Below are 16,816 nucleotides of genomic sequence, written 5' to 3' on the forward strand. Positions count from 1 at the left end.
ACTATATATATATATATATATATATATATATATATAGTAAATTAACTAATAAATTAGTTCTATCCAGAACAGTGCAATCAATATCCTCAGTTTCAGTTGACTATAAAATTCCAATGATCATCCTACTTATCAATGAAAGTTTGAAGATCAAAGGAATAAACCATTCATTCAAATTTATCTTGAACATAATGTTCCGTGCGTGTACGTATACGTGTACGTACGCCAAGAAAAATACATGTACGTAGATACAATAGATCAGGAAAAATTGCAAAGTTTTTCACTTTACTTTTTACTTTTATTTTTTTTAATTTTACTTTTTTATATTTTTTTCATATTCCTTCACTTACTTTCTCCTGCCAACTTATCACTTCTCATAGTTTTGCTTTGTTCCAATATTTTTCATTTTTTTCCACTAATATGTAATCGAAAATATCTGTTAACAGAAGTGAAAAGCATTTTCTGCACTCTAAACTTACCTGTTTCGTGTATGCCCAATTACAATTTAGTTAGTACAGTCTCAAAATAGTACAAATAAATTACTTCAAAGCATTTATTCAATTATAATGTGGAAACATTGAAATTTTCAATTCCAAACTTGTACACTCACTTGCACTTTATTGCGCATATCAAAATTGACCATATTTACTTACTCTAATTCATCTACTATTACCTTTTCTATTTTCTTTCCTCATCAGGAAAAAAAATGCTTTGGTTTTCAAAGTCAGTATGACAGAATTTTTGCTCATTCACATTCATTATAGTTAATTTTTTTTTTTAAGGATATTTTTATATAAATTCTCTTTTTCCAGTATGAATGCTTTAGCAACATACACTTTCTTATAATAAGCTATGTTTAGCTTTATGTGAACTGTGTCAAAGATGAACATTAATTAATGAATTGCAACAGGATTCGAAACATGAACAGAAGTAAATTGAATTGTTGAAAAGCATTAAATGACAGATTTGCGATGTCTGATCTAACACCACAATTTAATAAAATCGTGAATTAATCTTTAGCTTCTTTTGAAAATTAAATGAACTGCGTCTTACAGCTCATCAATATGATTAATTTAAATATTTATCGATACAGAAAAAGTATAATGCAAAAGAAAATTATTTATGTGGCAAGACATTATTGCTATGGAAAACTTAATATTATTATGCAAATCGTTTATTTCAATCATCAAAGCTTTTCCAGCCAGTGAATTTTGGCTTCAAAATAAAAAACTGCTGGACAATGAACGGGTCAAAAGCATGATTTTTCAATTATCCTGACATAGTTTACAACAGTATTTTCACTCGTAATTCTTATAACATCATTATGATTAATAATAATAATAATTAATAATAATAATAATTATTATTACTAATAATTAATAATAATAATAATAATAATAATAATAATAATAATAATAATAATAATAATAATAAATGCCTCTGATAGTTTCATTTTTTCAAAAAATCGATGTTTCATTTTTTGCTATTTTTATCTTAAAATGAATTCAAAGTCCAAAATGAAATTTCATGGATTTGAACGAGCGAGTGTATTGGTAAAAAAATTTAGAAGAAAAAGAGAAGGAAAAATACGAAGAAAATGCAGAAAATAATTAAATGGAAATAAAACTTCAAGTGAAAGAGTATTCGTGTAATGAGATGAAAATATTCCTTGGAAAGAAAAGGACTTATTTTCATTTTCTTTTTCAGAGGTACGAAATAATAATATTTTCGTTTTCTAGTTTATTTCGTTTCACGTGATTATTTTCCATCACAAATATTATCATTAATCTGTTGTGGCGCTTTTTTTCAGGCAGAATAAGATAGAAACTATTTTCCATCAATGTTGATTTTTCATATTGCAATTGCAATTAATTCAAATGAAAGTAAGAAGGAAAGTCATTAGAAGAATATTTGATATCAAATATTAATTAATTTTGTGCCGGTAGTATTACCAATATATGAGGGAAAATAAATGGAGATGAATATTAAAAAACAAAATCATTTAAATTCATTGGAATACGTCTCACATACTTCCATAGTACCATGCATTTGTTTAGTTATACACTTAAAAATTTTGGTAAAAACTGCTATTTCAATATTAGAAATACATATTAACAGAAAATATTAGATATATGAAACACAATTGAAGTTATTTGATTTCTGATTGAATGGTAGCTTTTATCAGATACAATGAATGGTCAGATTATAAGTCTTACATATAGCAAATTTTCACCCGAGCCATTTAATTACTCAGCAATTCAATCACTTTGCTATTGGTTTCAATCTAACTGAATCATAGCATCTATCAAATACAATAAATGGTCAGATTATGAATCTTGGATGCAGACAATTTCCAATTAATTTGTATAGAAATCAAATAATTCCTTGCAATATAAATGATCAAAAAAAAACTTCAGTGAAAACATTTTTTAAAACATTCTATTAACAAGAAAATGGAAAGGATAAAGAATTACAGTGCCCTTCAAAGAATTAATTCGCTAGTCGATTGGATGATAAAAAAATTAAAGAACACAAGAAAATAAAAAACATGTCGCACTTATATCAATTACTGGTCTTTGATTTCACTTCAGATTATGCCGATAAGAAATTATGATTTCGATTTGGTTTGCATTGGTAACTTATCGATTTCCACTCAGCTGACTTTGATAAGTTATCAATTTCAGCTCACATTTCCGATTCTACTTATTGCTTGCATAATATTTAAAATTCAATGATTACGAACTGATAATTTGGTTACCATCTTTCATTAATAATACAATACAATTATCAACATCATTATAATTCATTCTGTCGACATAGCAAACCAATCACGATTTTTGATTGGTTTGATTTTTGTCCATGACACTAATTTAGATAATATTCATTTTCAGTCCGTTATATTTATTACAACGTTGTCCTATCCTGAAACCATACCTTGTAATTACGACAAATAGCACAGTGAGATATGCTAAAAAAATGTTTGCAAAAATCTCTGACAATAAAGCTTAACTGGACCTAATCAGTCCCAAACTTGATTTATCATTAGTCACAGAGCAACAAGTTGTTAGATTTTAGCAATTTATTTAAGTTAAGTACTTTTCCTCCCTCTTCCTATCATCGTTTTCAATCTTTCGGAATATTTTGTTGTATTTATTTCTTTTATTCGTGAACATCAATTCTCGTAGTATCGCTAATTCCTTTCCTTAATTTTTCTAACAATATTTAATCGAAATACCTGTTCAACCATTCGTACATCTATGCAGTTCATCACTTTCTGAACTTTGATATTAACTTATTAATAATCCTGCACTTTACTCCGTCATTACTCTTCATGTATCAGTACTTCCTTATCATCTCATGGATTGCCAACTTTTGTTAAAATCTGATTCATGCATTTTCTTCTCCATCACTTTCCATATTACTGATATCTAATATTCGAAAAAATTCAGTGATATCAAACTGATTGGTTAATTGGATGTGATAGGAAACAACTAAGTTTAATCTGAACGAGTTTGTAGTATATGATTAATATCTGTTCTAATTCTAAAAGGTTAATCACGGGACTAGGATATGTTAGGGAATTGACGTGAACTGAAATTTATCAATTAAGATCCTTGGTAAATCATTCATCAATCAATAATCGGTTAATCCAATAACCAATAATCGATTGAAAATAAACGAACCTGTGTATTTAATAGGAAATATTCAGAAAAGAAACAAGAATGATAACAATTTATTAGAAATAACTTATTTGGTGGAATTGGAAGCTAATTTGAAAGAGAGCGAGATCCTAAAATACAGTGATAAAGTTTTGCCATAATAAATTGAAATTTCAATTCAAGGTTAACTAAATCATACGGGAATTATTCCGAATACTTCCCTGATATCCACAAATCACGAAAATTCCCTTATTATAAATGTCAAGCGAACATTTCAATTCATAAAAAAAACAAAAAAAAGGGAAAACAGGTATGCCTCATCACTCAAGTATGCAATTAAACCACATCAGAATTGGGATATCCTTATTCGATAACAAACAGATGAAGACGAATGAACTGTTTTGGAGTGCTTTCTTCCAAATTTCACAAGAAAACCCAAGCATTCCACGGAAACTTATGGATATACGGAAATTATTCCGAATACTTGTCTGACATCCTCGCACCGCGAAAATTCGCAAATAAGAAACAAAAATGCATTCTCTTCCGGAATATATCACTTCATGTCAACAGATCCAGCACCAATTAAACGAATTTTCAAACCGGTGTCCTTAGCGTAATCCGTCTAGATCGACTCTTTTTTAATGAAAAACTCACTCCAAGACAAAAAAAACTATTTACACTGATTTCTTTATTGCTAGCATTATTTCTCTCACTTGTCATATAAAAAGTTTAATTAATCCCCCTTCCTAGCAACATTCCGATATTTTGGGTCCATAATGAACCCCTTAAAGCATGCATGGTTTGGTGGGAAAGCCTGATGCAACTGTTGGCATATAATACTCTACCCCATCGCTCATAATAATGGAAAGATTTGCTTAGTACAACTTTCATGGCAGATTAGTACAATCAATTCAGTTCCGTGAATAATAAAACAAATAACAAACAAAAACTCTTATTTCCATGTCAAACGAATAGTTTATAAAAAAACAGCCGTGCCTCATCATTCAAGCATAAGTCAATCAAATCATATCAGAATTCGGATATCCTTATTCGATAACGAATGGATGAAGATGAATGGACTGTTATGGAATGCTTCCTTCCAGATTTCACAAGGAAACTTATGGATTCTACGAAAGTCAAAAGCTGCTGAGTAAAAATAAATATATGAAATATATCAACTCACCATTTAGCAAAGCATTATGGGTGGGTTCTCTGAAAATTAACATCAGTACTCAAGAAATAAGGAGCATCTTTAACGCTAATTTAGAAAATATTATTGCAATAAACTGTAACTATAAAGTATTTGTTATGAACAGTATAATTACAAAAACCATATGGAAGGAAACTAAATTAAAAGTCACACTGCACCACTTTCTACATTATAAAGTCCTATTTAATCAAAACCTTTGCTGTTTTTTAATTGACAACTCATGAATTATTTTAACCTACATAATAGTTCATCCAAATACCTCATTGATATTTAACACAATCGCTTCGATATTTGGTTAAATTGGAGAATAAAATTCGTTTTTAGTTATCACTTCAAAAGAAAACGATGACAGGAATAGAATATATTTCCAACAAAATAATCATATAACTACAGAGATGCGTCTCGTAACTCTCGTAATCGTCTCGATCTCGTAATCGTACTATTCACCCTTTCTAATATAAAAATATGCAACACATTCGCTTACTTGTTTACACCCTCTTTTTCCTCCAGATATGGAAATTGCAAAACCTCGCCATATTTTTAACCAAATATCAAGTGGATGGAAAAAAATGAACGGGTAAAAATATTAACAGTAATTAAACACAACATAATCCACCCATTCTTCCGAATGAAATGAGAAAAAATGGAATATCCTATAATCAAACACCTTCACTTTGCATGAGGGAGTATCAAAAAAGTGAAGAAGCAAATGCTAAAATAAACAAAAATAAGAGTTAGTACCAAGAATATGAAAACAAAGTAGCAATGAAAATTTGAATAAATACGGTGGTTCTTAAATGCGTGAGAATCAATCAAAATGCAGAAGCAAAGGAGCGATACCACCACCACAAAATTCGACTATCAAATATCTTGTAAAGTGATACGACATTAAGAAGCGATATAATTGGAGTGATGACAAATTTCCCCAGAAACTTGAGCCAAGTTAAGAAAAAAGTATGGTTATAGCTAAGGCCAAACATAAAATATTTTCACTGCAGCATGATTTCGACATATGGCATTATGAAATTATCTCGAAAAGGCCATATACGTCTCTAGGATATCAATTTGGGACGGGTAAAAGTGCAGCGTGTGTATTGCAAACATTTTTTAGTTTCATTTTTAGGATGCATAAAAACTAAAAACCAATGAACTTCTCAATGAACACTATCAAAACGTAAGAGAAGTGAAAAACAACGAATACAATTTTTCGTTTCAAAATTTTCCAAATAGATTTCGATTGACCAACGATTTCTCACGGTTTGTCACTGCTGTCTACCAACTCGACAACCATTACACCATCGGTTCGTTTACGAAGAAACTTCAATTTGAAAAATGGTTTTTCGCATGAAACTGCACTCATAAAATGCAAAATGTCATTATCCGCACTGATATCAAGGCCTATATCGATATCATTTACATCTAACAGTATGCAAGGAATTCCCACGGCTGGATGCATCCTTGTTATTCCCGGCTGAAATTTAAAAAAATTTTATAACAAAGACCGAAGTTACCCTTAAATACTACTTTTTCCGAACTCATTCCACCGATATCACATTAAATTTTCTATGATGTGAGAAATTGAAGAGTTATTAATTTGATAAATTTAACAAATTAGTACGAATCTACTCTGCGACTAGGAAAGAATTTATGCCCAATTGTAGATCTCAACATTTCTGATAGCGAAACTTAAAATTATAATTGTTAGTAATGGTTTTAAGCGATATTTAAATAATGGTCATTGGTGAAATAATATGGTCTGTTTAGAGCAGTGGCTCCCAGCCTTTTCTTAACCATAGCCCGTTTTATTTGTAGCAGAGACTACAAGGTTTCAAAACAATAAACTCTGCTAATTTGAAAATGAACTTCTGTTAAAACTTTTAATTACTACTTTATTAAACATTAATAAGAACAGCCCTCGCCTGTTTTCTATTTACCACGCCGCCATCCTCGCGGACCGTATATTAGCATCGCCGGCCACCGGCTGGGAACCACTAATTTAGAGCTATAAACCTAAAAACTGATTCCAGCTTTCCGCGGAAGATTTCTTGTCAAGCGATCGTACTTCATTCTGAGAGAATGGCTTTCACAGAGAGAATGACTGTCATGAAACATATGACACAAAATACGTTTGAGCAACAGAATAAAATTCTTCAAATCTTATTAATTTCGAATGAAAGATAATTTATACTGTAGATGAAAACTAAGCAACGGTAGAACAAAATGATGCAAAAAAAAATGAAAATTGTTGAAATCCAAAACACTGAACATCTATCTACTTGCATTATTTTATAAACATCACAATTATACTAACCAGCTCACTGATAGAGTGAAGATCGTTATAAGTAACTCTTTCATAATTACCGTAATCAATATAATGCACTTCCACATCCGTATGGTATACTGCTGTAATCACTGCACGAAACATTGCTTGAAATGCGTGACAGTATGAAACGCAAAGAGTGCCGAGTTTCTAAACAGTCAAAGTTTGATAGATGAATTTTGCACTATAGAAAGATGTTGGTTAGAAATGAAAGTTAAATGAAGCACTGAAAAGTTTTGTCCACTCAGGAATCTTATTCTTTCTTACGTCTACTATTTCTATACATCCCAATAAGGAAGTGGATCTCCACTGAGATGTTAAAGAAGAAAAAAAACCTTCGAATTAAATCACATCGCCAGGAATGTGATCGATACCATCACATTCCTGTGTAGATTATGAGATATTTAAGCGTCAGATAATATTAAAAAGAAACGAACAATATCTTCCTTTGGTAACGGTTCAATAGCTGTTAAGCAATCCAAATATTGATCAATAATATCTAACAGCCTATCATCTTGAATCTGCACAAAAAAAAGTGGCCAATTTTGATTTGACCAATCATCATCGCTTCTCTTCACAGTATATACTGTCTGTTCTACCACTTCTATATATGGCACATAGGACTGCAAAAATAGGGTAATTGCAAAAAGCTCCACAAATATTCTTTTCTATTCATGTGCAATGCTCACAATAAAGTAAGGTTGTTTGTTTGGTCATACTAATAGTATTAGTAACAGTAGGAACAGTAGGAACAGATAATAAGTGTCTGTAATAACAGATAATAAGTGTCTGCATAATGTAATAAGATGCAATTCAATTTCGTCATGCCTTAAATTATTGATTTTCCATCTAATGCTCAGATCCTTCCATTCTCATAATCTTCCCTAAGTAACGAAATGAAATAAAAAATCATAACAAGAAAAAGATTCTCAAAAAATAAAGTTTTCAAAAAACTACCTTATATTTCAGGGTCTCCATAGAACGGCCATTGTTCAAAATGATTGTTGACAAATTAGCAGTCTCAGGATTAGCCATGTTTCGATCATCTTCACCCTAAAATGAAACTTCCATCGTAACTGAGTACAGCCTCACAGCGGGTGATGATTAGCATCTCACAGCAAATGGAGTGGTAATAAGCTCTGCCTCCATTCAGAAAATCCACTGATCCAGCAACAGCGCATGATTGTATGTGGATTTATTTATGGTCAGTCTCTTAAAAAGGCTTTTAAGATGCCAACTGTTAAGCTGTTTAGTCAATTCGCCAAATAAAAATGTCAGCAACATTCTGTTCATCATTCTATTTTCCATTGAATATCATATTTTCGAATATCGAAAGATAGTATTCCATATTTCAGAGAAAAAGGTTGGAAATGTAAACAGATAATAAAAAGAATTCCAAAGGGATAACTGTGGTCGGCGTATAACAATTAAAACCAGTAGAAATTTAGACAACACCAGTTGCACGAGTATTTAAATAGTCATAATGATAAGTCCTGATTAAGGAATTTAACTAGAACCAGTAAAAATTCAGGGTTACCTCGCCTCTTACTACTCCCGATACACCACAAACTGTAGCAGCTGTAAAATGCGAGATTGCTGGTGCGTACTGCCGTTCCCCTTCGTGCATCAGGTAACCATTTCTATCTCGCGAACGATGCACGTATAATGCTTTCTGAAAAAAGACTACAACAACTTTGATATCAATTAAACATTCAGAAACACCTCAAATCAATACTTAGAACCTGGATTTCTATAACCAGAAGTTGGAATTAAAGCAAAACTTATCGCAGCCTCATCGTTTCTCGCCAAGAGTTATTAATAAGAGAATTTGAACTCAGCCATATCTTATTGCTCTACCAAGGTCGTAATCAAATCTTTTTTGATAATTTTACACTTCAATGTTCAGGATGCTATCATAGCATAGAATCAAAGTTTATTTTTGAATTATACCTCCTGTGCTTCACAGAATGAAAAAGGTTCTGTTGAAAGATAGCCACCGCCACCAGCATTTAATCGATCATTGCTTTCTGATCCTCGTTCAATATGTCGGACAGCGCATCTCGTACCGACTAAGACCAAAAAGAGATGAGTAAGCGGAAATAATTCTGGCAATCACTTTTTACAAACGAATTCTCTTTGACAAACAATTCTCTTTGGTCGCGCTCTTTGATTAATTCTGTCTTACATGATTTTCTAACTTACTCATTATTTGGTAAAATACAATGAACTAATCTTACAGAGAATTCAGTTCTTCATCTTACGTAGTTATTTTTTTTTTTTTGCTAAATGTCTTATACACATTGCACTAGAAATTAAAAAAGAGCGTATGGGAAATGTAATGCTTAATATAATGTGAAGTAACTTCCAGCATTTTGCCTGAATCATTCAGCATCAAACAGTAGCAAATGCACAGTGAAGGAACACTGTTCATATATAACACTTTTTTCAATTTTTCCAGAGGTGCTTTTCATACAGTTAAAATGTTTCGGCAATTTTACAAAAAATGTACGTCGTGTTGATATGAAAAAAATAATTAACCATTTTCAAGCTGGTGATATTGCTTCGTTGGTGCCTGCTGTTGTATATCAGCTGAAGCTCCCATTCCAGCTATACTATAACACTCGTTCAGAACATGAATCGGTGGTTCACCATATTGCGTTTTACGCAGGGGACCTGGCATGTATTCTGCATAACATTACAGTTAACCAGATAGCAGTGATGGTATTATTAGCATGAATTTACTCCATAGATTTAAGAGGAAAATCAAGCAGTTTCATGTATTGATAATGGCACAATTCCAAAAGCTATGATTTTATCTCCCCTAAATAGATCGGCAATTGAACTCTTGCAGGAATAATTATTTAATCACAGACCCTCGTGACAGAACTAACTATAGAATGAGGGCAAACAGAAGAATAGGGGACAGAAAGAGCAAAACAAAACGCAAAATGCAAAACAGGTATGAGCATACCAAAGTATACACAAGATAACATTAAATATTTCTATTTGTTTCCGTTTCACCTTTTCTGTCACTTTTAAATATTTCTTCATTTCAAAATTAAGTAATGAATACCCAAGATCAAATCTATCTTTCATTCAATCTTATTGGATGAAAAATGAAATGATGCAAATATACCTCGTTGTTGCAAGTTATTGTTCGAATCTCCACTAGTTATTGTTGGTATTATTAGCATTTCGCTATCATTAGGTCGGAAACGACAAATTCTTGCACTGCGCTAAAATAATAAAAAAAGAAGTAGAGCTCAATAAAGCGACAAAAAACTGAATTAGATAAAGGAAAAGAGGAAAAATAAAAAACTCAGAACCGAAGCTAAAGTTGAGGTTGGTGATGATGGTCGTATGCTTTCCGGAACTGTGATCAGCGGTACTGAACCATTGTATGTTTCAAAAAAATCACCAACACTAGGACGCATTGAGCTGGGATTCATTATCTGGGTTGAAGCAGAAGTAGGTATATTCAACCTTTCCTGCTGATTTTGATATCTAAAGGAAATACAAATAACCTATCGCTTGGCAGAGAAGCTCGATGCTCGATTGATATTTTCCAAAGATTTCCTATTCTTTTTGTTGTACTTTCAAACATCCACGACAAACCCAAAACTTATCCTATCTGTAACATTAATTGGTCTACATAATATTTGCTTACCCTTACATTTATAACCGCAACTTTTTTCTAGTTCTGAACTAGTTCTGATGTTAAATGTCAGACGAGGCTTGGTCGTACACTTCTCAATAAAAAGTGTTTATGAAATAAACTAACACTGGAGGTAGCTGCTGAACCATCACAGGATCCAACGATAAATTGTTCGGTAAAGTTGCAGACAATGACGGATTTCTTCCCAGAGCCTGTGCCCAGGACTGATATGTCGGGAATGAAGAGCATGGATTCCAATTCGTATTAGGAGTTTGGCCACTTTGAGCATGTATTGGTAGAGATGTAAGATTTGGAAATGAACTGCAAGTACCCTGAAATAAAAAGCACAAAAGGTTTTGGGAAGTTTTGGAAAAAAAAAGACTGGAAACGAAAAGCTTTGGAAAGCACAGCAACTATAGTGGGCTAATCCAAGCCTGGCCTGGAAAAAATACTCTTTATATGAGATAACTACACAAAATAGTAACTTACAGCTACAGCAGATGTAAGGGGCATTGATATTGTGTCCAGTCTTTTCAAAATAGTAGCAAACTGCAACTGCAGAGTTTGTAATGTCCAGTCCTGCTCAAATTTCGACCTAAAAACTGTTCTCATCCATCAACACTCAGATTCGGAGACACTCGCTTAGACATCCTATTCGACATCTCATCGAGTACATCGGTATCAATAACTAATATTATCGGAGGTAATATAAAGAGTTATATATCCCTTGGAGTTTATCAAATAATTATAAGATGGAACGTGTAGAATTTGCCCAATGATTGATGGTCTAACCCTTAAAAGGAATAAGCAAAACGAACCGACCAAATGAAACTCTCACTATGTTGCCACTTTTATTTACGGACCTAATACCAACGATAATACACTGTTTGAAATCATTCCCATAAAAGGCCGACAAGCATGTTTGCTTAACTATAAATAAATTTTGGCTCTGGCAAAAGACAACACCATCTCATTATCATAGATAATTATAAAGCAATAGAGACATGTGGATATAATTGTGATTTCGGCATTAGACAGAAATAGACTACTTTTTCATCTCAAACAATTTCCTTTCAACTTGCAATCGTTCGTTTTTTTCTCTCAATTTTTCTTTTGAAATTTGAATCGATTGTTCAATCGAGGGTACGACCATATTGGTACCCTTAACTTTCACATAATCACAATAGATATCTTCCATATTAGCAGCAGCAGCACAAGTCTTCTGCGTTGCTGAAGGTTGCGCTTCCTCCACAATCTTTCCCCAATAAATGCCATCAACAGCAAATGTTGCTATGCATACAACGTACTCCTTCTCGACTTCCAACTTAAATCATGCCAAAAATTCAGATAATACGCAATAACACATTTACCACTGTATTTAATGGTACAATTTAAAACAACTATAAAAAGAACTAACGTTTTGTAAGTTTCGATTTTGTTCTTTGATCCCAAACTTGAATGCTGCTACTGGCATTTTCAGTACATCCGATGGCTGAAGCATAAGTCTTATCGGAGTTATTTGTAAGTTATACATACAAATATAATTACCTTCAAATAAATTATATAGAATTGGGGAAATATATGAAACATTTTGATGGTATGATAATGTCCATTCGTTACAAGCTATCTTTCTTTATTCCCTCTTCCATAACTTAGTTCTAGAGCAACATCTCCATCAGATAACAGGTAGACTATGAATAAAATATAACGAGTATCATTTTATTCTCAAAACTGCTAACCTGCCCACAAAGATCGTATATTGCAAAAGAATCGCAAACAACGTGTTGTCCATAATCGACAAGGAAAGCTGAACACGTCCCATCTTCCGTATTGAATTGACTGGCCAAAGCTCTGAAAAAAGCCTTCATGGATTTATATCTCTTTTATTTATTTAAAATTATTGGTACAACGAATTATGAAATAGAAATAGAATAGTGAAAAAGAAGTAATGATAGTGTGCAACAATCTTTTATATGAAATGAGAATGAAAAAAGACGGAGAGTTTAATTAACAGCACTATTTAAAGAGACAGCCTATTTCAAGAAGGAAAATTAAATTAATACGCTTCTGTGCCACAAAAGCTTATAAACGATTGCTGTTGCGAGTAAATGCGAAGTTCCGTGATAAAGAAAAATGTAAAGAATCATAAGTGAATGAGTAGTGCATAGGTGCAGCGCAGGGACAATATTTTTGATTATATTACGCAGTGGTAATCATCCCTTGGATCTCAGCGATTCCATTCTACCGTCTTTGCTAATAGTAGTGGCTCCTTTGCTGACAAGTTTAGAATAAAAATGAATTTTTTGATGTTTTCTTACATCGAATCGCAGCTTTCTAAAACAGATTGTCTACATGTGGCTAATGATTCAAAAGTGAAAAGATAAACCATTAACCTGTAAAGACGACAACGACTTGCTCTAGGTAAGTTAAATGGCCGTGCAACGCGAGCAATGCACGCTACTCCAGGAGCATTAGCAAGATACATCGACGGCGACAAGCGTTTTATCGGACGTACCATATACTGCAGCAGATATAGATAAATGATCAACATAATCATGAAAGGAACTCTAAAAATAAGTTTACATTTTTTGTGATTTAACTTTCGAAAACACTACCGGAGCTGTCCCGTCCAATACATCCCCTATCGTCATAAAAAGAGGAGTCGGATAAATCGAAACATTAAGTTCTTGAGAAAAAAAATACACGATCTGAAACTGGACATATCCGAAACCTCTCAATATAAAAACAAAGAAGAGAACTACAAAAAGTGACACGGGCAAGTATAAAATATTGATTCGCGGAGCATCTGGATAAGGTTAACTTACAATTCTCTCAGGAATTAGCAAATAAGCAAGGGAATCTTTTTTCGAAATGTTTTGTAGAAATATAAATCTTACTTCGGGAAGAATTAGCTAATGCGATTATTATTTTTCCGTAATACTATATCTCTCAACAGACCGGCCAATTTTTATTTAACACACACCATACATTTTTTTAGAAATCTCGTAGAAAGACATGACAACTATTTTACCTAAAAATTTTTAAACACGAGTTTGAATGAAAATGTGAATTGAGAAAAAAATAACCTGATATAAAATAGAAAGTTGTTCTGTATCTCTCATCAAGTAGATATCATCAGCCAGTTTCTCTGTTATACGTGCAGTAAATTTTCGCGCTAATTTAACTTCAAAAGGCGCAAACACAAAACTCATGTCATTTTTGGCTTCTTCCGCAACAACTGACGAGGAGACACTTTTCATAGCCATCTGCAACGTAATGTCAATCCCTAACATTATTATTTTCGACAAATCTTCAAGCGGAAAAAAAGTCAAATTACACGTGAACCTCAAGTATGCAATCGAAAGTGGTATTTATAGGTTGCAGTTTGTAAGCCGTTGAATTAGAGATAAAATAACCTATCATCCATCATAATTCTATGCGGGAAAAAGGATAAAACTGAGTTGATCAACTTCGATATTAGTTTCGAAATACTGAAAAGTCCCGTAAATTAGGCAATTATTTCCGCAGTAAATTCCCACTGTAAAGAGAAATCCGCACAGAAACCTTCCCAGAGATTCGGATACGAAAGTTACAAAAATCATACTCGAAAACAAAGAAAATACTATAAAGTGAAGCAATAATTTGTTACTCCGTTGTCATTATGCATTATGCAGCAGCACGAATCAAACAATGCTTATAGCAAGATTGGCGGCGCGAGAACACCGCGGACATACGGAAAATCGACCGATCAATAACCTGATGAAACATACAGTCTCAGTCACAACCATTCTCGAAGAATCTTACGTGCAAAATGAAAGCTCTTCACTGACGCGGCTCACAGCATATGTTAAAAAAGCAATGCGCAAAAATTGCGTCTATCATCGGGAAGGGAATAGGTGCCATTCTATTCTTTCAAAAGATTGCGTCAATTAAACGTAAAGAGGACGTGACGTGGATGGCGTAAAGACACGATGTAAACGCAGTCATCACGTACTATTACACTTTGATGTAACGAAGAGAACAGTCACAGTTTAAAGAGAAAGTACTATACTTTGAAATAGGTATACAGCATAGACCAGGTTTTCTCTTGAAGTTTATCTTTCCAGCTTCAGCCTAACTTCTCTCACGTAAATGTTATTCTTTTGTAAAGTGAAAATGCTTTTTGAATGGAAAATTGTAACGTCGAAGGATACAAAACACATTTCGCAATGTCTGGAAAAATCGAAGAAGAATGAAATTGATCTCTTTTTTTCTTCTTTTTTAGTGTTTAATTCAACCAATGACATTGATTTTAATGAATCAAGGTTTGAAAACAAAAATTTTCAGTAATTATTTGAATCAGAAATAAAGTGAAAGATGAATAACACTCGGGTCAATAATTCGTTATTATTTGTTTGATATTTTTTATAGGACATAAATTGGTCAATCGTTCAGATTTGCTAATATTTGATGACATTTCGCTTCCACTGGCTTCCAGAATCATTCCAAATATATGTTATCATTAATCATTTCCATTGAGAAAGGCGCCTCATTTAAAATTGGTGTCATTGTTTATTCGTGATTTCAGTTATACCGCTTTATGAATCATTTAGTTAAAACTTATCATGAAATACTTGACTTGCTGCAATAACAACTCTTCATGTCTTGTAAGGTAGTTGACACGATAGATTTAGAGACAGTGTAAAGAGCGTCAAAATTCTCATTTGAAAGTTATTCTTAGAAAATGGTGGTAAATCATCATCGAAATTTAGACTTTAAACAACACTACATCTATTTTCACACGCTAAATGCTTTACTTTACGATTGCTTCCACCGCAAAGTGTTAAGAATTGAAAATGCTTCCCTTTTGATTATTTCAAGAAAACTTCCAAACCTGTTGTGAAAATTTGATTATCTGAGTTGAATAGTTTCAGCAACAGTAAATCTGATATTTATTTGTGTAGGAGAGTGACCAAAGAACTTCTTTATTGACAGGATAATATGCAGATCTATTTAAACAATAATATCGACCAAGCCAATAGACTTTAAATTTGGTAATAAATGGACAGTTGGATTAAGAGCAGAGATGCCAGGAATATTTCTTATTAATAACGTTGATATAGCGTCCAATCCAAAAAAAAAGGGGATCCTTTTTTCTTTTTGGATAGGCTTATGTATGTTAAGAAGTGAGAGGCGGTGATATTAAACACCGGAAACTGTTGAGAGCCAAATTACAAAAACATGCCCATCGCAAAAAGATCCAATGAGAAGAACAGATGTGTATTTAGTTAGATAATTTAAGCAATTGTTAACAAAGACATTTCTAAATAAAGACATGTGCTTAGACATAAAGGAAAAAACATGGGAATTGAAACGGGAAATAAATCTAAGGAATGTAAATTGAAACAAATATGTGAGATAAATGGCAAACCATAAATCATGGAAAATATTCCTAATTTTATTTGTATAATTATGAAATTTATTTTAGTTTTTCGCGACTTTCGCGACAAAAATGTTTATCTTGCTCGATTGAGTATTTCTTCATAAGCGTTTTTGTTTTCAGAAGCGCCTTTGTCCTCACAAGCACTTTTGCCTTCACAAGCGCCTTTGCTTTCACAGGCGCTTTTGGCTTCATAAGAGCCTTCATCTTCACAAGCGCCTTTTAGTTCGATATTTTTCTATTAACTATACCATAAGAAGTTTATCAATGGACGGAATCATGTGTTTATGTGATGCATTGTTGAAACAGCTGAATGAATAGATATGGTTGTGAAGAAGTTAATTAACCATTCCGGATTATTATAGAATTCGATTTAGAGAAGAAAATTGAAGCGGAGGGAAAATTTGACATAGACCGCATAAACTTTTTGCTAAATTGAAGGGCGTAAAGTGCTGAAAAAATTTTGAGCGACAGGTGTCAACGAACACATTTGTGCATTCTCCACTATAGAGATGTATTGGCATATCTGTGACAAATCTTTGGATTATTCTAATTC

General features: G+C 32.7%; 3 protein-coding genes across 3 annotated transcripts; all 3 read right to left on the minus strand.

The window, feature by feature from the left end:
* Positions 1 to 6,118: 6,118 nt before the first annotated feature.
* LOAG_17597 (hypothetical protein) lies at positions 6,119 to 11,453 on the minus strand (the record flags this gene model as incomplete). Its single annotated transcript, XM_003142018.2, has 11 exons — positions 6,119 to 6,337; positions 7,178 to 7,336; positions 7,624 to 7,809; positions 8,144 to 8,239; positions 8,724 to 8,858; positions 9,137 to 9,255; positions 9,725 to 9,871; positions 10,323 to 10,422; positions 10,513 to 10,690; positions 10,968 to 11,173; positions 11,331 to 11,453. The coding sequence occupies 11 exons, from the start codon at positions 11,451 to 11,453 to the stop codon at positions 6,119 to 6,121; spliced, it is 1,668 nt and encodes a 555-aa protein (XP_003142066.2).
* A 433-nt stretch (positions 11,454 to 11,886) lies between these two features.
* On the minus strand, positions 11,887 to 14,107 carry LOAG_17598 (hypothetical protein; the record flags this gene model as incomplete). The annotated part of the gene is made up of 5 exons (XM_020450256.1): positions 11,887 to 12,165; positions 12,259 to 12,333; positions 12,581 to 12,692; positions 13,235 to 13,362; positions 13,928 to 14,107. 5 exons carry the CDS (start codon positions 14,105 to 14,107, stop codon positions 11,887 to 11,889), a joined length of 774 nt encoding a protein of 257 aa, XP_020306093.1.
* Positions 14,108 to 16,336: 2,229 nt separating this feature from the next.
* LOAG_17599 (hypothetical protein) lies at positions 16,337 to 16,498 on the minus strand (the record flags this gene model as incomplete). Its single annotated transcript, XM_020450257.1, has 1 exon — positions 16,337 to 16,498. A coding segment is annotated over one exon (162 nt), but the record flags the coding sequence as incomplete, so codon positions are not given.
* Between the last annotated feature and the right edge of the window lie 318 nt (positions 16,499 to 16,816).

The sequence above is a fragment of the Loa loa genome (genome assembly GCF_000183805.2).
Source record: "Loa loa unplaced genomic scaffold supercont3.99, whole genome shotgun sequence".
Classification (NCBI taxonomy): Eukaryota; Metazoa; Nematoda; class Chromadorea; order Rhabditida; family Onchocercidae; genus Loa; species Loa loa.